The sequence below is a fragment of the Uloborus diversus genome, chromosome 1 (genome assembly GCF_026930045.1).
Source record: "Uloborus diversus isolate 005 chromosome 1, Udiv.v.3.1, whole genome shotgun sequence".
In the NCBI taxonomy this organism is placed as follows: domain Eukaryota; kingdom Metazoa; phylum Arthropoda; class Arachnida; order Araneae; family Uloboridae; genus Uloborus; species Uloborus diversus.
In genome coordinates this window covers 140,645,594-140,670,281 of record NC_072731.1, presented here as the reverse complement: position 1 = coordinate 140,670,281, position 24,688 = coordinate 140,645,594, and the positions used below count along the sequence as shown (strand labels likewise).

Here is a 24,688-nt window from a genome sequence, read left to right as displayed (position 1 = left end):
TTATATTTTAGGCAATGTGTCCATCGTAGTTCTCATGCTTGGACCCAAGATATTAAGCAACGGAATATCTAGGTCTATTCTAGGGTCTAGTATGATAAGCTGGAAGGAAGTAGGGAAAAGTGGGGTGAAGTTAAATAGCAGCACAAAGTGAAATGGTGAAATACTTACTTTGTTTTTAGTTTCGCCTATCTGGTAATATTTTAACCTGTAGTATCACATGTAGTCTATTCCAGTCAAGAAAAAGTTACCTCTGAAGATCAAAGCATATGATAGTACAAGCAATTTTCAAAAATTATACTCATATTGTAATATTTTGTGGTAAGTAAATTATTTTTGTTACTATAAAAGTTGTTATTTAGCTCTTGTTATTAGCATTAAAAATATTGATTGAGACCTATTAATATTTAGTAAAGCATTTTTTTATTACATATTGAGGGGGGAAATCAGTTAAGACTGGTCAAAAAAACCCTTTTTTTTAATGTCATAAAATGTTAGTAAAACTATTCAAGAATATGTTAAAAAAATTTGAGTGAAAAATTCTGATTAGTTCCGACACTATGAGCACTTAAAGTGACTGTGGAGATTTGAAAACATTCACAGCCTTTTTCAGGGTTCATACACTTGTGGTTAAAAAAAATTCCCTGACTTTTCCCCAAGTTTTCCAGGTTACTTGATTCATTCAAAATTAAGTTTAAAAAGCAATATTTTAAAAATAATTAAAATTATTTCAAGTAGCAATGCAAAAGAACTGAAACTTCCCCCTTAAATTAAAAAAAAAAACATGAAAAAACATTGGAAAAAAAATCTTTTTTTTTCTTTCTTTTCTCAAAATTTTAAGTTTTTTTCAAACACTTTGCTCAAAATTGTTTTAATTGGTTTTCTACTTGTTGAAAACAAAGTACTTTCAAGTTATTTTAGCGGTTCTCGAATGTCATGTGTAATATTAGCATTTTGCTGTAGTCATGCAGCAATCTTTTAGCATCCGCTTTTGGTTTATAATTCCTTTTTTTATTTTCTTATTAGTATATAACGCAAAAAATATTGAGCAAAATACAAAGCTATTTTTCAGTATCAATATGATTAACTTGTTGCATTCATTGGCATACCATGCAATGCAAAATAACAAAAATCAACATCCACCGATCGTACGCTAATGTCAATAATCGCCTTTTTTTTTCTTTCACATATTAAAGGATGCTTACATTAAAATTAAAAATTTTCTTCTTTAGAAAATTAATTTTTAAAAATTCATAATTTGTTGCATATTTTATGTTACTTTCAACAGTTCACATTGAGATAAACATCCAATTCTGTTTTTAGAAGTTTATGTCTCCTTCCATCGTGCAAAACGACCAAATATGGCGACTAAGTGAAAAATTTAAGAAAAGTTGATTTTTGAATTTATAGCATAAAAGTAGTTATAAAAAATTAATAATTCTTAAATAACTACAATTGAGACAAAATAATCAGTTTTTAATACATAAGCATCTAAATCAATTATAATTTAAAAAAAGTTCTGAAGTTAAAATTTTGCATTTTTCCAGAAAATAATTATGAATTATCCGGAAAAAAAAGGCACATTTTGTGTTGTTTTCAATAGTTTGCATTGAAATAAAAATCCAATGCCGTTTTCGGGAACTTAGATACTTAAAAAGTCTTATGTACTTCGATCTTGGGAATGACCAAATATGGCGGCTAAGCTCAAAAAAACTAAGATTTTTTTTTGAATTTGTAGCAGGAAAACAATTTGAAAAAATAAATAAATCTTCATGAAACTACAATTCAGTTTTTAGCACATTTGCCTCCAAGGCAATAAGGGTAAGATTAAGTTTTAAGAACAAAATTTTTTATTTCTCAAGAAAATTATTTAAAATAATAATAAAAATGAAATTAAAAAGAAAAAACATTTTGCAGCACATTTTGCGGTATTTTCAATAGTTTGCGATTAAAGAAAACGTTTAATTCTGCTTTGATTTTGAAAACTTAGAAAATTAAGGATCGTGTCTACTTTCATCTTGTGAATGACCAAAAACGGTGACTACGTTTCACACATAGCTGAAAAGATTTTCCAATCAAAAAAACTTCCCCGATCGAAGTTCCCATCTTCAGGCTTATTGTGCTTCCGAAGCAGTAAATTGTCATCTTCCCTGTTGAGTGTGTGCATAACTCCTGTTCACCTGAGGATTTTTTTCTTTTTTTGGGGGGGGAGGGGGGGAACTATTGAGGGTCAAAAATGGCGGCTGCGAAAGTTTTTTTGGGTTGCCACTTTTTTTATTGCTAATGTCATTATGCCTCAAAATTTTTACAATTTAATTTTGGAAACATCGATAAAAATGACTATTAGATCTCATAGAACAAAATTCCCTGGGAAAAAGTTGGAAAAAAAAAATTTGGGGGTAAATTTGGAAAATTCCCCGACTTTTCCCGGACATTTTGACCTGTCTCATTTTCCCTGAAAATTCCAGGTTTTCCCGGAGCGTACGAACCCTGATTTTTTTTAAAAAGCGTTTTTTTCGAAGCAACTCTTTTTCAACTGAGGAGCATTCTAGCTCAAAGAGTTTTTGACCAAGCGTTCTAAAAATTTATGTGAATATTCTTTACTCAATTATCTTAATATATAAAAATTTTCCATGCGGACATTTGTCACCAGAAGGCTTTTAAACAGCTGGACTGATTTTGATCAGATTTTTTGCGCGTAATTAAGTTGTGGCAAGCATGGTTTCAAAGCGCGATGGATCGAATCAGAAACGTTTTTGTCTATTAATTAATTTAAACATTGGATGGTTATATCTCCCAAATGATTAATATTTATTTTAACCCATTGTTGAGCGAAAATTGAAATAAATAGTTAACTCGTTGCCAAAGGACAATAAGAAAGCCAGCTCTGCTTTTTGTAATGAAATTTCCTACTGTGACTGCTCTGACATGTCAATTGAGAATAGATAAAATGTAGAGAGAGAAAGAGTGAAGCCTTCATTTCTTGAAAGCACCGATTTTAGGTCCAGTGATATATTTTAAAGTAAAGTACTGGTGAAATTGGATTTCTTTCACTAGATTCACTCAAAACGCGTATTTTTTGTCGTAGTTAAACCATGTGACCGGGTCGGTGCTTTAGGTTTTCCTAACCAAATGATCGGAGAGTACCGTATATAACAACATTTGTTTCTCGCTTCAAATCCGTCTGAGTGTTAGCACCAACGGCAACAATACTTTAAGAATTATCAAACTACAGTCGGATCCCGACTCACGCGAGACTCCTCGCGTAAGTCGGAATTTCGCGTTGTGGAAAAGTGTTGTGTATATGATTTTTTTATTGAAATACCCAAACATTTTAGACATTTAAACACATTTTAAACTGTTTTTGACTATACATGAACGTTTCTTACATTAAAAACCTGAAGTTTTACCGATTTTTAAAAAAAGTTGCATTATTCAACATAAAATACTGTTACAATGCACAAAATCAATGATCAATGGGAGAGAGCAACATAGAAATAAAACTACGGTACGTACAGTATGTAGTAATACTAAAGCACTTCACTGTAAGAGTACTATACAGTAGATACAATAAGTTACATTTATAATTTTAAAATGATCATCATTCTAATTTATTTTTAAATATAGTAGCTTTGCGTTTACTTTTATAACATTTACATCTATGGTGACACCACTCTGGGACCCACTGGACTTATACGGATTGCCTTCTCCTTCTTGACTTTTAATTATACGTATAAAAGATTCACCCATACCTAATTGCCGTGCTACTCTCGACCCACTTTCTAGTGGTTCAAGCTATCAAGAATCTTTCCCTTTTCTTAAATTGTTGCAAACTTATGCTTTTTGTTTCCATCTTCAAACTTTAGATGAAACAGCGTGCCTTGATGCCACAATATTTCATCACCTTTCATATTTTGAATAAATAAATGATAAATGAGGAGTGGTGATACATGCAAACTAACAATGCTATGTTTATAGTGCTGTATGTGGGAACTTGCGCAGTCAGTGGTGCTGAAAAGATGAAAGTACATCCTCAAATTTTTGTTTAGCTTTTGGTATGTCTCAGGTAGCTACTATAGGTAAACAGTGAATTGACAGTTACAGTTAGTTACAACAGTGAATCATTTGAAAATTTAGAAATTAGAGTATTATTTGACCTCTTTTAAGTCTGTAATTATTTTGTGCTGTAGGAAATTGTTTTTAAAATTATATTTTGCTATACAACTTGAGGGATTTACTGATATCAAATTCTAGCATATCTTTCCCTATCCACTCTCTTCAACTCAACTCTGCACTTGTTGGTCTGGGGGTGATATTTTTGGAAAGGGGTTTTCTTTGGTGGTTTGGCAACAGAAGTAAGGGGGAAAAAGAGAGGGTGAAGGGGAGGCTGGAAAAAGTAGAGAAGAAACGAGGCAGCCATGTGGAGAGGGAGATGAAAATCCCAAGGTTTGCAAAGGAAGTGTCCTACCAAGAAAAATATGGAAGAGCCTAGCATATACAAGGCATTAGAAGGTTGAATAAGAACCAGAAAGGCCCCCTTGAATTAGTATTATCCTGATGCAGTCAGATTACAGAGTGGAACGTGGAGCTAGGGTGGCCATTGTGTGGAAAGTCTCACAGGAAAGTATTCTGGTGTAACCTGCCATGTTGCCTCCTTACCCAAGCAGAACCCTCCTCATAAGGTATGTTATTTACAAATCATAACCATAAGAACAACATGAACTGCCAAAATGACTGAACTGCCATAGATGTGAATCATAAATTATGTACCCCCTTGTAAATTTGTGTAGGGTTGAGACCTCTTTGTCCCCTTTTTTATTGAAATCAATGTATGCTGGAAAATAAATGATTGATGAATTCCCTCGCCTTGCTGAAACTGTTTTTTTTTAGTGGAAACACAACAAAGTTTTTTTTGTAAATTTGTAACATATATTGCTTAGAATTAGAACAAAATGGTGCCGTGACCAGGATATGGTGAGTGAGTTCATCAAATGTTTTGTATAATTGGTGGTAGAAGGTGACCAAATTTTGATAATTATTTTTATGCATACAAATTGTAATAATTTTCTTGAATCATGTCTGTAAATAACACTGAAGATAATAATTCTGTAATTGAGACGTCTGGCAATGACCAGGTACTGCAAAATTCTGGGCTGATAGCCTTGTTGCCTGATCTTACCAAACAGAATGTATTAGATTTTTTCTCTAAGCTTGATATTTTCAAAAATTTAGCCAAATGGAATGAAGTACATCTAGTAAATATAGTAAGATTTAAAGCTGACATAAATGTGAGGCTGGTACTAAATTCAAATGAATTGTGGCTAAGTTTAGTCAATTATGAGGAGTTAAAGAGCAAGCTAATTGCTTATTTCAGTACAGATAGGTCTGGTGTGGATATCCTAAATGAGTTTACATCTGCATGCCAGGCGCTGGCTGAATCGGTACAGGACTTTGTAACTCGGGTGGAGAGTTTGGCTTTAAAATGCTTCAAGAGAGGATGGGGAGGATGTCGTCACACCGAGCTTTAAAAGCAAACTGCTTCTAAATCAGATGATTAACAGGGTGAGGCATGACATAAAGGCAGAATTAATAGTGCATAACCCAAAAGATTTCACACAGGCCAAAGAACAGGCCTTGCTAATCGAGAAATCCCTAAAGTTGCAAAACTCTCACATTAATGTGGTTCAGGGAGCAGAGGTTGGGCTTACACGTGCTCTTGTCGAGCACACATCTAAGTATGCTCAAATTGTTGAAAATCTTGGTAAGCAAGTTGAAGCACTGCAGAAGCAGTTTCAAGAATTTTCTGTGGGTAACCAAGGTGCTGGACAACAGCAGAGTTTTCACCCAACACATGGAGGGGATAACCGTAGATTCTATCGTAAACATGAAGGTCAACGAAGGCCCATAGGTTGTTACCGATGTAACCAGGAGGGGCACATTGCTCGTTATTGTAATCAACAGCATAACTTCAGGAGGGATCAGGAAATGGATAGGGAACTAGAAAGAAATAAACCAAATTTAAACATGTAAAGGGACAAAGTGGTGGAAGACAGCCAGTTTTGAAAGAAACCCCATATGTCTTCGGTCTTTTCGACGAAATAAGTTTTTCATTGCCAATAATTGAGTTAGAAATAAATAAGTATAGTACCAGAATTTTATTGGATAGTGGGGCAAGCAGAAGTCTAATTGATATGGAAACATGTTCTGCTTTAAAATTAGAAATTCAGAGAAGTGGTACAAATAATTTGACTGCAATTGGGGGTATAAATATTAAGGTTTGTGGAAAGGCCAGTTTAAAGACGTACTTACAAAAGAAATCTTTTGAAATAGAAGTGTATGTCTTAGAAAATAAATTGTCCCGTTCGTTCAATGTGCTGCTAGGCATTGATTTTCTAACAAAATTTCATTTCGTACTGGATTTTGAAAGAAGGGTGATGACGAACGGGGATACTGAAATTTCCTGGTCAGATGAAAATAGAAGCCCTCGGTTACATGACCTAGTAAATTCTAATTCTCATCAATATAATACTGATGTTTTTGGCATATTGTTTAATAAGGTTGAAATACCACCTAACTCAGAAAAGGTGTTTTCGGTTAGAATCTCAAGTCCGAATATTTACAACAACAAAAAAGAAATCTTTATAGAGCCAAATGATAATTTTGTTAATAAAAATATCTTGGTCGCTAATTCCCTGTCAGTCATAACCCCTGACAACACATGTTTAGTGCAAGTTATAAATGTCTCAGATGAAATGGTGGTCTTAAATAAAAATTTAAAATTGGTGAAGGTAATACCTGATATAAATGAGTCGGTTATTAATCGTATACTTGAAAATGATGATAGTTTAGAGCCTGATTTTATGGCTTGGGGAGGCAGTATTGATCTATCTCATCTTTCCTTATCCCAACAACAAGAGATAAATAACTTTTTGTGGAAGTACACCGATATATTTGCAAAAAATGTTTCAGAGCTTGGTTGTTGTGATTTAATCAAACATAGAATTAGACTCACTGACGACATTCCCATCAGGCAAAAGCCATATCGTGTTCCGCACCATTTACAAACTGAAATGGCTCGTCAGGTCAATGAACTATTAGAGGCTGGTGTTATTGAGCCCTCGACGACCCCTTATGCCGCGCCTGTATTACTGGTGAAAAAGCCAGATTCATCATAACGACTTGTGGTAGACTTAAGAAAACTAAATGAGAAAACCTTGCCTGAAAATTTTCCCTTACCAAATGTGAGTGAAATGTTAGATATGTTAGGAGGGGCAAATTTTTTTTCAACACTTGATCTCACTTCTGGGTTTTTTCAAATGAAACTTCATGAGGATGATGCTCATAAGGCAGGGATTGTGGTACAAAACATGGGCAGCTTTCATTTCTGCCGACTTCCCTTTGGTTTAAGGAATGCGAGTTCAAGCTTTCAGCACCTGATGTCCCTTATTTTGGCAGGCCTTTCCCCTTTTTCTATTGCTGTGTACATTGATGACATAGTAATAGCTTCAAAAACCTTTACTGAACACATAGAAAGGCTTGAGATGGTTTTCCGCAGACTGCAAACCCATAACCTTAAATTAAAGCCACAGAAGTGTTCTATTGCAAAGTTGGAAATATCCTTTTTGGGGCACAAAATTAAAGAGGGAAAAGTTTTACCTGACAGGAAAAATGTGCAAGCGGTACTTAATTTTCGAACACCCACCACCAAGAAGCAAGTGAGGGCATTTTTGGGTTTAATGGGTTTTTACAGAAAATTTATTAAGAATTTTGCTGAAATAGCCCTACCATTGATTAAGCTGACTAAAAGTGATGTTAAATTCCACTGGTCTAGTGAAGCTGAGGAGTCTTACCATACTTTGAAACAAGCCTTGATATCTGAACCTTGTTTAAAACTGCCCAATTTTGAGAAACCCTTTTCAATTGCAACTGATGCTAGTGCTTATGCTCTTGGTTGTGTACTTTTGCAGGAAGATGATTCGGGATTTCAGCATCCCATTGCATGTGCCTCACGTAAGTTGCCCAGGCAGAAATTAACTATTCTGTTTATGAAAAAGAAGCCTTGGGGGTAATCTTTGGTGTCCATCACTTTAAACACTACTTAGTGGGAAGGCCATTTACTATTTATTGTGATCAAAAATCCTTGTCGTATGTATTTAGTTTAAAGGATTCCTCTTCCAGAATAGCACGTTGGGTACTTTTTCTGCAGGAACATTCATATATCATAGTTCATAAACCGGGGAGGTTGAATCAATTTGTAGACCATTTATCAAGAGAGGTTGTCAATAGTAATCCTGATGAAATTATTCCGGTCGTAAATGCTATCTGGGAAACAGATTTTGGTTCTATCGATAATGACGATATTCGTAAGCGTCAAGAATGCGATGAGTATTGCAAGAACATTTTGGAGAAACTAGAAAATAAGGAAGACACGAGTGATTTGCACCCTAAATTTCAGTTTTTCAAGAACCACGACAATATTTTAATGTGTCTTCCCAAAGGTGCTAGGTATGATACGTACTACAATAGAAAACCCAAGTTGGTTGTACCTGCATCCTTAAGATATGAAATTTTATTTTTATGTCATGACAGCAAATGTGTAGCTCATCCGGGGTTATCTAGAACCTTAGGCCGGATTAGACAGTCTTTTTATTGGCCAGGATACTTCAATGAAGTCAAGAGCTATGTGGCATCATGCCATTCTTGCATTTGTCGGCGGGGATTTAAGTGGAACCAAAAGGCTCCCCTGCAGCATATTCCTGTGCCAAATCGTCCGTTTCAGAAGGTCTCAATGGATGCGGTTGGATCCCTAGTGACTTCTAGCCAGGGTAATAAGTGGATTTTAGTGTTAACTGACTATTTTACGCGTTGGCCAGAGGCTTACCATGTACCTGACATAAAGAGTAGCACTGTGGCTAAGGTTCTTATTGATTTCATATCACGTCATGGGATAATGGACGTGATTTATACGGATAGGGGACAGAATTTTATTTCTGAAGCAATGTTAGAAGTGTGTAAAGTGTTGGGAATTCAAAAGAGACAGACTGTTAGTTAACAACCCGCAGGGAAATGAGGTGGTTGAAAAGCTAAATGCAACGTTAATTAATAACCTTTCTCATTTAGTGGAGAAAAATCAGGCGGACTGGTGTCAGTGTCTTCCACTTGCACTTTTTGCTCACAGAACAAGTAGACACAGTGCACTTTCAGATAGTCCGGCATTTGTAACCTATGGTCGGGATCTGAGAACTCCATCGGATCTGTTGTTAAATTCACCGATTAGGTCTTATTCTGATGTTCAGACGTACTCGCAGGTTCTAAGTAATAGATTGTATTCTGTGTATGGTAATATTAAAGAAAATTTGGAAAATGCTGCCAAAAAGCAGGAGGAGGTATCAAATGCAAAGGGTTCCTTTAAGAATATAGCAGTAGGCAATTTAGTGTATCTTCACTTTGAGGTAACTCCGGTGGGTCTTTCGAAGAAATTGGTAAAACAAAATGTAGGTCCTTATCGGATAATTTCTCAAAAGTCTCCCGTTTTATTTGAAATTGCGCTACTTGACAATTTAAAGGAAGTCCAAACAGTTCACATGAATCGACTCATTCCATATGCAAGTCGTAATAGTTATGACACGACAGCACCTTTAGTTGTAGATGCTAATCAAAATTTGTTTGAAAGGAAAAGTCCTGTCGAGTCTGACAAGTCAAGTATAGTGTCCAAGCATACTGTACAAGCTGGACCTTCTGTAGATCTTTTTCACCCAATTTGGTCAGATGATAACTGTGCTCTACCTTCATCGCAGACTGTTACAAACTCTCAAACTGGTGAAAGTCAAATAGACGATGACTTAAATGTAGGAGCAAATGTAGAGGTATCTACCTCTTCTGACAATGACATGTCACAAGTACGTAACATGCGATACAATTTGAGGCAGCGAAACAATCAAGGATTCGTTGCACACTCTTGAACTGTCCTAATTGTATAGTTTCTCTGTTTATTCAAGAATTATGTTGTATTCTATTTGGTAATCCATATGTATTATTCATCTTACTATGTAAACCCTTAGTGTTTATCCTTATGATATTGTGTATTTGTATGTATATTTGCTTGTTTGGTAATTTTGGAAATTGGTTCTGGCTGATGATATTTTTGTGTATTTCAACAAAGCTCAGAGTAATAGAAGTGCATCTTATAAATTGTTGTGTTCACAAAATAGATATATGTGACCATGCTGTACACGGTTGTCATGTGAGGTTATTACTTAATAATTAAAATGTTTGTTGGTCACTTTTGCCACTGATCATACTATTTCAATCAATGCCACATTTGTGCCATCTTTCTTGTGTTTTTCATTTTTCGTAGCAGGTTAATTTCTCTTGCTAATGTATTCCATTTTGACGTAACGTGTTTAATTATGTTCCGCGACGGTGTTTATCATGGGGCCCTGATTTTCACTTTGTGGTGTTAACGGCAGTGTGAATACATGCTTGGTGTTCCATGTTGGGCTGGTGTTTAGCTTGCTTGGAATCCTGGGTATGTGCTTACATTGTGTTTGATACTTCCGCGGTTAAATTTGGTTATCTGTTTTTTTTTTGGGATTGTATTCAATGGGGAAATGATTCTATGTCGAATTTAGTACTAATTTTCTGTACTGGCTTTTAAAATTTTTGCAAAATGAAAGACTGGCACATCTGTTTAAAAAAAAAATGTTATTTTTTTTTCTTTCGGTGGGGGAAGATATGTTGGTATGTCTCAAGTAGCTACTATAGGTAAACAGTGAATTGACAGTTACAGTTAGCTACAACAGTGAATCATTTGAAAATTTAGAAATTAGAGCATTATTTGACCTCTTTTAAGTCTGTAATTATTTTGTGCTGTAGAAAATTGTTCTTAAAATTATATTTCGCTATACAACTTGTGGGATTTACCGATATCAAATTCTAGCATATCTTTCCCCATCCACTCTCTTCCACTCAACTCTGCACTTGTTGGTCTGGAGGTGATATTTTTGGAAAGGGGTTTTCTTTGGTGGTTTGGCAACAGAAGTAAGGGGGGAAAAAGAGAGGGCGAAGGGGAGGCTGGAAAAAGTAGAGAAGAAACGAGGCAGCCATGTGGAGAGGGAGATGAAAATCCCAAGGTTTGCAAAGGAAGTGTCCTACCAAGAAAAATATGGAAGAGCCTAGCATATACAAGGCATTAGAAGGTTGAATAAGAACCAGAAAGGCCCCCTTGAATTAGTATTATCCTGATGCAGTCAGATTACAGAGTGGAACGTGGAGCTAGGGTGGCCATTGTGTGGAAAGTCTCACAGGAAAGTATTCTGGTGTAACCTGCCATGTTGCCTCCTTACCCAAGCAGAACCCTCCTCATAAGGTATGTCATTTACAAATCATAACCATAAGAACAACATGAACTGCCAAAATGACTGAACTGCCATAGATATGAATCATAAATTATGTACCCCCTTGTAAATTTGTGTAGGGTTGAGACCTCTTTGTCCCCTTTTTTATTGAAATCAATGTATGCTGGAAAATAAATGATTGATGAATTCCCTCGCCTTGCTGAAACTGTTTTTTTTAGTGGAAACACAACAAAGTTTTTTTTTGTAAATTTGTAACATATATTGCTTAGAATTAGAACATAGTAGTCAATAACAAAGCCGAAACTTTGCATCACGATTCCTTTCCAAATATTTTCGTGTTGAGAGCGAGAAATTCGCTTTAACTCTAAAATTTGTTGCTCCTGAAAAACTCGTGTTATAGCCATTTCGCGTAAGTCGGATCACGTTGTAGCGGGAGTCGACTGTAATCAGTACATTATTAAAGGAAAAGATGGTGGAATTTGAAGACTAAACAAATTTTTATTTCGTCCTGATTAATTACAACAATGTGGTTCTGTACACACAAGATCAGTGCAGTGGAAGATTTTTTTATCTTTGATGGAAAGAACAAATTAAGCAAATATGAAGTTTTCGTTCGAAAGATGGAGTTCACTTCGCTCACTGATCGGCTGGATTACAGGAACGTGGTGGCTTGGTGACCTCGGCCATAACAATTTCGTTGTGTGATTATTTGTTTACTACTGTTAATGTAATTTATTGTATTTTTTGTTAATTTGGTGAAATATTTCAAATTGCAAAGAATTGTTCTTGGTTTTTAAAGAGTGTTTAGTCACTTTAATTGAAGAATGTTTAATTTACATCGGAAGGGGGGGGGGAGTGATTTTCGCTTATTCAGAGAACTGTTTTAACATTTATCATTTTTTTTAAACAATATCCTTTCAATTGTTTTATTCCTTTTCATATGCGGGATGTTGCAGCGGGATTTTCCATTTTTTTAGATGGGTAGTTGTTTTTCTATACTTAATATCTGAGGTTCCCCCCCCCCCCCAGTTCCATCCCAGTTTCCATAACTTTCGGTTCCTTTCTATCATTGAAGCATATACAAATTCTGAGAATATAACTGTTTAGAACCAAACAAGACGCATTTCTTTTTTGTCTAGTTCCCACCAAAATTCTTGGAATTCTGGCCCTGCGCGCAGTGACGTAACCAGGAAGCGTTTTTAGGGGGAGCACATTGGAAAAACAAACAAACAAAAAATCCTATTTTATCTGATAGGATCCTTTTTATCTGATAGGAAAGAGGGGCGATCGGTCAAAATTTTGAAACTTTCAATTGTAAAAACGCAATTGTATACTTTCTTTGCAGATGCTACGGGCAAAGTTTAAAAAGGGGCGTCAGTGGAAATGTCTAGAAATTGAAGCCTTAGAAATGAGATTATAGGCCATATTTATTGACGTTAGGGAAAGGGCTGGAGCTTAGGGAGTTTCTCATCGATTTTTCTTAAAAACTAGATTGAAATCTATCCTTTCTGCCCCCCCCCCCCCACAAGTTTTCGAAATGAACTTTCAGAAACACAATTTTGATAAACTTTAAAGATTTTATGAAAAAGAGGATCTGGAGCTTTTCCCTTATATGTTTTTCAAAATTATACTCCAAAAAACTTACGCAATGTTTTACATTCAGAGGCTATTCTACTTAATTTTTTGTGTCATTTTTAAAATATCCATTGCATGTGATATTTAAGAAACGCGGCATGGGGATCCATGCCCGAATATTTTCTGAAACTCGTCTTAAATATGCAATTGTAAGGCCATATTTTGTAACATTAGGGCCAGTAATTTTTCGAATTTAAAGCTCCAAAAACACAATTCTAAGCGATTTTTGATGTTGAGTATTTGGGAGCTTTCACATGGAACTCACAAAAATGTGAGGCAAAAAAATCACATCTTTGATTTTAACATATATGAAAGCTGGCATTAAGTTGGTAATAGTAAAACCTGTAAAGTTGACCACCTGTTTAAGTTGACCGCTTTTGTCAGGAACGGAATTAGTCCTATCTTATATAATGAAGGAAAACCTCTGTAACTTGACCACCTCTCTAACTTGACCACCTGTCTATCTTGACCACTAATATACACCTCTTTGGTTTGGAGTATTGTAAAAAACCCTTTGTAAGTTGACCACTAGGCAAAAGCATTAGATTGTACTAAAAGCTCCTTCAGTTTGTGCTTAATAACGTTGGATTACTGACTTTTTAATTCTCAGCACAAAGGTATTTATTCTTTATTTAGATTACCATGGTTAAAAATGTACAAGAAAAAAATCAAATGAAGAATTTGAGTCATTTTTGACTTGTTATGAATCTTTAGGAATTGTTAGTATCAAGTAAGTAGTTTTTCATAAGCAATGAGGCGTTTTTTTTTTGATCGATTCACAGAAATTTTAAATTTGTATGATACTTTACGCGACATTCTGGTAAATAATCTCTAAAAATATTTAAGCAACATTTTTTTCTTATTGTTTTAAAGTAATGTTAAACAATGACAGTGAGTTTAAAGTATTCCAATTAGTTAAAAAATGAATGCATAGGACAAGAAACAACAACAACAAAAAAAAAGAAGTTTTCATAACTACCCTCCATAAGTTGATCACCTGTCTAAGTTGACCACCAAAGTACTGCACCGCAAGTGGTCAACTTACACAGGTTTCACTGTACGAGTAAAACCAAAAAACTTTTGAAAAGAATCATTGAATAAGTAAAGATCAGAATTTAATTTTGATGCAACTTATTTCGATAAATTCATTTTCTATTTATAATCAAGATATTTATTCGTGTTCTTAGTTTGTCCAATATGAGTAAATAATTCAGTTTTAATTGTTTGTTTCTATCTTGTGGGGTAACATTTTACAAGATATATATTTGGATTCTTAACATTTCCATTTTTCGAAAAGGTTTTATGGTATTAATGTGTAATAAATATTAGAAACAGATTCATTGCTTGCATTTTAATTTGTATTATCCATAGCCCTCTGCAGGGCTGTAACCAGAAAATAATTTCGGGGAGGGTTTAAAAAATTTCATGTGGAGCTTTGCGCTATTTGTGCTAATATTTAAGTTGTCGGGTTATCTTTTATGAAAGTGTTTTATGCAATTAATATATATATGAAAAATATTTCAGTTTTGGAACAATATTTTTCGGAAATTTTAAAATATAAATGCACATTTAAATATCAAACCAAACTTTTCGGGGGGGGGGGGGGGTGAACCTTAAGAACCCCCCTCTTTGTATATGGCCCTGGCCCTTTGGTTGTTTTGCTCATTAATATTTAAAAGATGCAAGTATGATGTACTGGTGTTATCACTTCCTTGATTTTTTTCGCGTGTATGGAGGGGGGGGGGGAGCACCAGGAAAACTTTCGCCCCGGGTGATGTCAGCTCTTTGGACGGCCCTACTTATTGTACCTTCATTCAAATGCTGACCTGAGTTAAGATGCATTCCCTTTCATTCTTTATTTCGATCATTTGCTGATAAGTTCCTGAGAGACAGTTATCTTTTCTATTAAAGATGTCGAAGCAAGTACTCTGTCAATGATGTTAAAAGAAAAAGAGAAACTTCTAAAGCAGTAGAATCCATGAGTCCAAATTTGAAGCGAATGAAGATGTGCACCTCTTCTGAAGTAGAAACAGTTCTATGCAAGTGGTTCCAGCAGTATCGAAATCAAAATCATGTTTTTGATTTTTTTTTTCTAAATATTTTTAATTAAACTGTGCATATTGTGCTTGAAAACTTTTAAGTTCTATAATTTTTTTCTGTTATATGTACATATTAATTGAAATATTCAATGGTTTTTAATATTAAAATGTCCAAAACTGAAACTAGCGGTTAGTGGATCTTCTGATAAGTCGAAGATTTTCGTCGGTCCCTTTAGATTCAAGTTATCGTGAATTGACTGTATTTAATATGTTTTGAAGAAAGGATGGCAAAATGCGTTAGATTTAGTTTTGAAGCAGTGTTACATAAAAATACTGAGCATGTAAGGTAACTGAAAGCAACTGTTGAGTCAGATATCTGAATCCGGTAGATAGAGAGACACCAGATATCCCAAATCTGGGTAATCACTATCCAGTACATTCATGCTTTAGTAACTTATAAAGTATTTAAACAGGCAAATTGAAAATATAATGCAAATTACAAGTAGGGAGTCTATTTAAGTTACCTATTTCTTCTTCAAAGTATGTAATATTTTTCCCACTTTCTGACAATTCTTTCAGCATTTCAAGCCTATATTTAAGATAAATGTATAGTTATTTTAAAATTACAAAACATTAAACAAATAAAACACAAATAATACTCTAACTTATATTGAAATGTGCAGAAAAATATCACCTTGGTAGTGTGTCTTCTTCTATTGTATGTTGAACCAACAATCTAAATAAATATGTCCTCATAATAGTCATCTGTTCAATCTGTATAAATGAAATATTCAACCTCTATTAAATATTTGCTGTTGATAAACATTTGCATCAACATTATTAAAATTATAACTGGAAAGAAAGAATCTAACTTTGATTTTACTGCAACAAAAATTTCGGAAGAAAATATTCCAATATTTCTCAAGTTACAAGAATGCAATCATAGATTTTAAAATAAGCTATTTTCCACATGATAATCATCACCAAAATTAGGAAGCAAAAGGGTCTATTCAGGCCCTATTACACATATAGTTGCTATATTGAGCTAAATTTGATTGATCTGAAAAAAAAAAAAATAAATAAATAAAAAAAATAAAAAGATTTCTATTAAAATACTCAGTTTACTATGCTTAATAAGAAGCTGTATTTTGCTACCAATGGAGATACATTTCAACCACATTTTTTAGCTAAGTTATTTTTAAGTTAATTTAAAATGTTAGCACCACTAATACGAAAATTTGCAACTCCTAATAAATTTAAATATTCTGAAGAAAAAAAAACATTTTTAGTAATTAATATTTAATATATAGCTAACTCTTGATTATCTGCAAATTTTCATTTCCCAAACAAAATTTTAATTTTTCAGTAATGATGAACTCAATATAGATAAATGCATCCATTTTAGCTTTACAACAGAAAACTATTTCTAAACATTCCTATTTCTTTCTTCAAATGAAATCACAGCATCCAAAGTTTTTACATCTACGCTATTTATGTATGTCAAAACAACAAATTAATTTTTATATCTACACTACTAGTTAAAATCTTGTTTATATCAACACTATTTAAAGCTTTAGATCAACACTACTTAAATGCAAAACAAGTGACCACACCAGTTTTCTTTAAACGACCTCCCTCCCTCCACCTCCATTTTGGTGCAGCCTACCTTGACATGTTTGCACAATCGTATGTCTGTAAAGCAGTTGCAATCAGGAGCAATTTTTGTTAACATATATATTTTTTTACATGAACTGTTTTTACATTTTAGCTATAGTTTAAATGTGTACAAGAATTATTGATGTTTCTCTTTTTTAAGCTATTTGTACCAATATGGCTTTTTACCTATTTTTTTTTTTTTTTTTACTGTCAGAGAAATTTGCTTATCCACGGTTACCCTGCCACCCTTTTCCACAGATAATCAGGAGTTTGCTCTAAATACATATTTTGACTGAAAGTTATATTTAATTATATACCTGTCCCTGAATTAGGGCAGTATAAAATTGAAATGCAATGTGCCTTGTTTCTGTCGTGTTTTGTACATCAAGTAAATCTTCCACATGCTTACAAAGGGCTTCAACAGCATACTGAAAAGCAAAAGAGATATAGTTTAAAAAATTTCAAGAAGTATGTTCCTATACAGCATGATAAATAATGAAATAAAGTTTAAACTCTTAATGGAAAATCATTTTGACATCTTGACAATTAAATACACAGGAAAAAACTTGCAATATTCGTGGTTTTAAAAAAGTAATACAATGTATATATCAATAAGATTTTTTTATTTTGAATTAAAAAAATAAAAGATAAATATGACCATAAACAGGAAACAATAATATACATCTCTATCTATAAAGTATATTTAAGAAAATAAATTATTTTTTCTTTTATGATAAAAATACACAGAAATATCAAAAACATTGGCAGCAAAGAAAAATTTTATCAATATATGTCTCATAGAAAGATTCTTTTAATTACAGAAGAACATTTGTACAACATAAAATTTAACAGAAAACCGCCACCTATAAGGTCTATAAACAGCCACCAAAAAGGTCAAATGTTTACTGCCTGTCATTCAGACGGTTTGAAATTTGATGCAAAATAAAGAATAAAGATTTAAATTGATACAATTAGCAATAAAAATAACACTAAAAAAGGTAAGATTGCTAAGTGTTTTTAAATGTATAAGTAAATATAAAAACACATAATTTCAAACAATTTATTAGTACGCTTAGCAGAGTAATTTTTTTTTTTTTCCAAAATTGCTTTTTTTTCTAACGAATTATATTTTGAGAAAAACCATCAGATAAATAACCTCTTTTTTCCAATGAATTAATTTTTTGTGCCACAAATAAGGACTTTTGTTACTCTGTGAGCCATAAATCTTTCTCCATTTCCCTCAATCACCTGATTTCTTTTAGTCAAAAACTTTTTTCTCTTTCTATGTCTCCTGTAGTTGAAGTGATCACTTTTTTGTTACTAAAAGTTACAAATCAGCAAATAATCTTTTGAAGTAACATTCAATAACACAATGCCATACAGCTACCATTCAACGCTGCAGAATTCACTTTTCTAGATGACAAAGTGATAAGGATTTTGAAAAGTAGCTAAACAGAACACTTTCCTTCTCCCCCTTCTTCTCTTCTCATGCTTACATTCAACAGTAACAGACATTACATGAAAAGAAGATTATTTCAGGGAATGTCGATGAAGAATAACAAGTCTTCTTCCTTTTTCGTAACTTATTTTTAAACTGTGACCAGTAAACAGGAGAGGATATTTTTCGACAATCATAGTTTGCCGAAGAGTTTAAAATGATTTTTAAAGAAAAGTGGCACCACCTGTGTGCATGTGTCCCACCTTCTACAGATATATGCCTAGATCTGAAGCATCTAGTCAGCAGCTTAGGGGTGGTAAACTAAGTAGGTGGTGGGCACAATTGAACCAGGTCCTCTGCCTGAATTCAGTCTAGAGCCATAAGTGATAAGAGCAGTTCCAATGAGGATGCAAAGGCATACACACACTTCTGCTTCCAAAAGAGGGTAAATCTGTAGAAACTCCAGATAGTAGTGGTGGTTTGTGCACTCCTTTTAGTACCATCATGACAAAACAATTTTTCAAACAACAGGACAAAAGTGTCAATTCTTTTAACATTTCCTTCTTGTAGTTGTAAAAATCTAAAGAAAGGGGAAAGTAAATTTGGGCTTCAGACAGAAAGAGGAAGCTAACAATTTTCATCTGTTTTTAATTTTCTACTACAAATAAAGGTATTTCATTAGTTGATGGGACTAGATTTCATGATTGTTTACTGTTTCTTGGAGGTTTTATTTATTTATTTATTTATTTTTTGTTCACAAGTGGTAATTGTAAAAGTTATGAACATTAAATAATAATAATTTATTTTAGATAATACAAGAGCATATACTCACATTTTCCAGTGTTTTTGTCAGCACAATATCGTAGAGATCCTTCAATGACTTTAGCCTTTGATTAAGGCTGTTCTTTGAACTAATATCCTGAAGAATTTGAAATAATGAGTAAATATTTTTTAAAATTTCATCTGAGCAGTAAAATTGAACTACTTTTTAGAATTCAAAGACATTAAGTTTTTATTCATTTATTTTTTATCAGTATTACAAAAGATTTCTGGATCAGTATCATGATTGTATGCATTTATAATGACAATTTTGATGCACTCATAAAATAAATGACTAAATACAAATTGCATGTTTTTCAAACAGTCAAATTATAGCTATTTCATTCAAATATCAACTGATTCGTAGAAAGCATAAAATGATGAACTAAATAATTTGTGAAAGGTCAATTTTGGTTGATCAGAATTTTGTGAAGGGTCTGTTTTGGTTTGATTAGACTTTTGTAAAGGGTCTGTTAATGGACCCAAGTTTTCTCTGGCCAGACCCCTGTAGTATCACTATATAGGTACATAATACCATGCATAAGGTACACAAAAGGGGAGAGTGTTGTAGCTTGGGACACTTTTCATATTTTAATTTTTAACGTCAATTACTTGAATCAAATTTAAAATCTAAAAGTCACATTAAAATATCAACATACTTCTATGAATATATTTTTTAAAATTCCGACAGTTTGAAAATAAAATATTGCCATCCATTTAAAGTAAGAGTTCCAAGCTGTCCCAAGATACGACATCCTATTGTACCTTAGGACACATCCTGTCGTACTATGGCAAAGTCTTCATGATTCAGGAAACAGCCATATACTTAACCAATTTTGCACCAAAAAAAACACAAAAAATTTTTTTTTTCATGGTATTGAATTACATTATAAATAATGAACAATAAATTATGAATAATGAATTATTAATTATTATCTAACATTAAAAGGCATTTAAAAGACTACATTAGATTAAAACATTGTTCCATGTTCCTAAACACATCTTAATTATTAAGAACCATGCATATGTTGTACATTGGAACGTGTCCCCAGGTACAATATGTTTGGCTTCCCAAGGTACAATCCCTATGTTATTTAATAAAAACCAAAATGGTCGTCATTTGTCAATATCTAGATGCACTATCATTATTTTCCTATACTAAAATATTTAAAGTACTTTTTTATAACAAAATAAAATTCAATTGATTTGTATTACATATACAAAGACATAAAATGAAATAAAAATGAAGGAAATATTAATTTGGAGTCATGAAATTTTCTTTCTCACAAAATCGTCAATTTTACTCCTTTGATGCTGATTTTTACTATGACACCATTTAGTGGTGAAAGTTACTATTACAAATTACAAAATCGTGGCTGCTAAAAATAGATTCTTAGAAATTAGCAGTGTCCCAAGGTACAACACTCTCGCCCAGGCCCGTGTCCAGATTTTCATAAAGGGGAGGGGTTTTAATCTTACCTGCGGGAGGGGGAATTGAACCCCCCGCAACCTCTAGTTTACGACAAATTGCCGATCCCAGTATGGCGTTTTTACACCTGGAAGGGCTGCTGAACCCCCCCCCCTTTTTTTTGAGGGATAGTTTTGGGCTGCGCAGATGACCAAAGTAATCCTTCATTTTACAGGTTCACTTTAATCAAATATTGTTTGTTTCTTTTTAATTAACCCTGCTTACTACGCGGTACATTGCAATAAATATTAAAATTTCTCCACAAATTCTTTTATAATGTAGAATGTATACCAGGTTTTATGTTCTAAATAACTGAAATAATGCTTAATAAACTAAACAAGAAAGAGGTTATTGCAGATGCAAATTACATTACAAACACCATCACTAATGCATTTTCATTGCTAGCACATATACTAAATTCATCATAACCTCCTTACAATAAGCAGTACTAATGATGCATTGATAGATCATTCAGCAGTTCTTCCACCTTAATTTTTCCAAAATATTATTTCAGTTGATCAAGCTTTAACAGTTGTAAATTGCAGAAAAACTTAAAAAAAGAGAGAAAGTTAAGAAAAAAAAAAAAAAAAACGCTGAACACAACTTTACATTAAAATTAATTTAAGCCAAAAAAGAAAAAAAAAACATATTTTCTTCACTTCCCTTATTATTTTTCGCTAATGGGAGGGGTTTAACCCCTAAAACCCTCCCCTTGGACACGGCTCTGCTCTCGCCTATGGTAGGCCGAAAAAATGTAAAAATATTTTTCAAGTCTAAATACTGCCTGAAAGTTTTGAACTGGGAGACTTAAAAGAGGTTTAAAAAAAATAAGTTTAAATATTTCGATTAGAAAGTGCATGTGCTCTAAAGTTTGCTGAAATTTGGGGAAAATTCCTTTTTACACTAATTTTGAACATTTTTTAATTTTGGCCTCTTCCTGACTGCAATACTGGTGTGCTAAGCACAAAAGTCAAATCTGAACTTTTCATCAAAGTTGAGTTATGTCCATCAGGTGGTTCTTGGTCACATATTTCACCTAAATACAATATTTTGTGGTCATTTGTCAATGTAAAATAAAATTCCAAAAAAAAAAAAAATCTAAAACAGGTTCCTTTTAAGGAAAAGCATTGAGGAGCAAAACTTTAAAACGGCAATTTGTCATTTTGAACTTGGTTGCAGATACAACTTCTGTGCTTAGCACGGCAGAATAGCTCAAACTTTTTATGTATAAAAACCATAAAATATAATGCTAACTTATTATTTCAATCCGTCAGTATGTTTCATTGTACACTTGATTTAAAATTTCCCATTTAGAAATGTTAAAAATTTTTACAATAAACTTTATATCTTCTTTAACTTGTCAAAGATAACAAAGCTCCTGCCATCCATCACTGCACAGAGACTTTTGTTTGGTCACTCTGCACTTATTCCTTGAGTTAGATGCATGTGTCACTTACCATATAAGTTACAATTTGATAAAGTAAATGTATTTTTGAAGAACATTTTAAAAGCACATTAACTAGCCCTATAAACATTAATTATACATATATTTGTAGAATGACTACATGTAATATAGTGGGAGAATAGATGACATCATTAACATTAGATTTTTTTTTGGGTTGGAAAGGTACTATTTTTATTTAAGCTTCAAGTTTCACAGGTTAATGATTGAATTACATGATGACAATTAATGATTGAATTATATGTAATACTACTGTTAACTTCAAATTAAACAGCATGCATTATATAATATTTATTGATTTCCTAAAACTTAGTTCTAGATTAAGTGATTCCAATAAAAATCTCTACTCAACTAAATGAAATTTAAATTTTCACAGCTAAATTACCAGTTCACTCAAAAGACTTGGTAGTAAAAGTAATTGAAAAAATATTTCTGGGGCTGAAATTTACTAATTATATTATTCTTCATTATGATAATACTAACATAAGTTAGAAAATTATTCAAAAGGTTTAAAACAATAGGATTTTAAACAGGCCCGGATCTACCTACCAATAAAACCTGCAGCACTGAGAGGCTTATGGCCCAATTCGGTGGGCGGTAAGGGTGCATTTTTTGCAGTGGTTCCCAGATATTGTAGATTCGGGTCTGACTTAAAAAATTATGTTTTGGTGCAAAGGCTAGAATATTTATTTTCTTTTTTTAGGATAAAATTTTGGATATTGTATATCATTAAATTGTATTTTTTATAACAATTATTTGGCAATTTCCTAAAGCGAAAGCAAAACGCCTTTTTTGTAAAAACCTGTGAAACTTGAAGCTTAAATAAAAATAGTACCTTTCCGACACAAAAAAAAAATCAAATGTTAATGATGTCATCTATCCTCCCACTATATTACATGTAGTCATTCTACAAATATAATATTAAAGTGATTAAATTTATCTACATTTTAAAAAACAGTTTTGTTTAATGTTGGTTTCTTCTAACTGTCCTGAAAGAAACTGATTCCTTTTGAAAAAAATCCCAACCATAGTCTGCAATTAAATCATCACTATGCAGGTAATCGATTGCCCTTCATTTGGTTCACCTAAATATTTTTCATCAAACAAGCTTCTTTTTAAATAGGAAGTCGTTCGGTGCTGATGACAGGAGAGATGTGACGTAACATATAAAGTTAATATTAAAGAATGATACAGTAGCTATCCAGGGTTGCGGATTCAGAGGGAAAATGACCCACTCCAGGAATTAAAAAATTTTTGACTCAAACTCCTTCACCCTAAAACCCAGGGCCGTGCTTAGGGGGTGGCAAACTGTGTGACCGCACAGGGCTGCTAAAATATTTTGCAGTTTAGGGGCCGCTAAAATATGAGCTGGGTTTTTATGAGCTGGGTTGGTGCGGGTTGTAGTGTGTGATAATGAAATGTGTTATGTTTAAGGAGAGAATAAATAACAAAAATGATTATTTATCGATTATTAAAACAAATTTCGCACAGGGCTGCTAAAACTCTAAGCACGTCCCTGCTAAAACCAGTTCGACTTTGACTGCACAAGTACTGAAAAAGTTTCAAAATTTGGAGGAAAATGACCATCTTCAACTCTTTAAATTTTAACCTTCAACTCCCAACTCCAACTCTTTTACCCCAAAATCTGCCTGATTCCAACTCTGCAGCCCTGTAGGTAACAATATAATTGGTTTGAATCTGAAGCTATCTATTCTTAGTTACATATAAGGGAGTGGTGCAACTAATAACGGTGTATTGCATGGAAAGTATTAAAATTACTAGTTTCGTGTAATGAAGTTTATAACAATATGAAAAAAAAATTACTTTAAAAGCATCATTATTAAGAATAAATTTCTCCTTTCTCAGCTTGTCAAAATTAATTGGCACCGATTCTCTTTTGCCGAAAAAGTGTTTTACTTTTTCATGCAAAGACTTCTCCTTTTTGGACATGCTTGGGGGGAAAAATCTGTAAGAAAAAATATTTACAAGTTAATGTAATACACATATACGTACACATATGTACACAGGTCTCCTATAAAAATGAAATAAAATGCTTAAAGATATTGCTACTAAAAACAGACTAACATGTTAGTATCATAGTTCACTGTTCTCAATTGAGTATGAAATACGCAGAATGGCTGAAAAGTATTCGAATTTTCATACAAAAGGTGTCCAAAAGGGGCACTATTTCCCTCCAGATCTTTTTTTTCCCTTTTAAGTTAGAATATGAAAGATGCAATGATGTCCAATCTTTTTTTACACAACGACTGCACCTCATATTAAAACAACTCTAGCAGGCAAGAACCAATATAAAACTTGAAAACATTTAATGTTCTTCTTCTAAATAACAGGAGGAAACAAACAAAAAAAAAAAAAAAAAAAAAAAAAAGAAAGAAATAAACAAAAAAAAAAAACTATTATCTTTATTTCATGCCTACTTTATTAACTACATCTGTTTTCCAGAAAAATAATTTCTGAAAATTTAGCTCCAAATAAGCAAAATTGAGACTAGTACTGCCGTGCTAAGCACAGATGTGGTATCTGCACATTTTATCAAAATTGAGTTATTGTCACCAGGTGGTCGTTAGTAATTTAATTTACCTAATTCTCATGTTTTTTGGCAATTTTTAAACGTGAAATATAAAAATAAGCTTTAAGAAAAAAATTGTAACTGCACATTCTGCGTAGTTTGCTAAGGCAATTTGAACGTAAGTGACAAACACTAAGCCTTTAAAGTGGTATCTGCGCAGTTACCACTTTTTCCCTTAGTAATTTGTAGATAACACTTTTATACCTTAGTAAAGCAGCATCTTTAAT

General features: G+C 33.1%; 1 protein-coding gene across 1 annotated transcript in view; it reads right to left on the bottom strand.

Moving 5' to 3' along the window:
• The window catches only part of LOC129221656 (tuberin-like), a 165,904-nt gene extending 142,083 nt beyond the window's left edge, over positions 1-23,821 (bottom strand). The window contains exons 1-5 of the mRNA XM_054856184.1: positions 23,696-23,821; positions 18,955-19,041; positions 17,002-17,112; positions 15,723-15,802; positions 15,553-15,617 (exon numbers count right to left, since the gene is read on the bottom strand). Coding sequence (XP_054712159.1) covers positions 15,553-15,617; positions 15,723-15,802; positions 17,002-17,112; positions 18,955-19,041; positions 23,696-23,821 — 469 coding nt within the window. The remainder of the gene's footprint in view (positions 1-15,552; positions 15,618-15,722; positions 15,803-17,001; positions 17,113-18,954; positions 19,042-23,695) is intronic.
• Between the last annotated feature and the right edge of the window lie 867 nt (positions 23,822-24,688).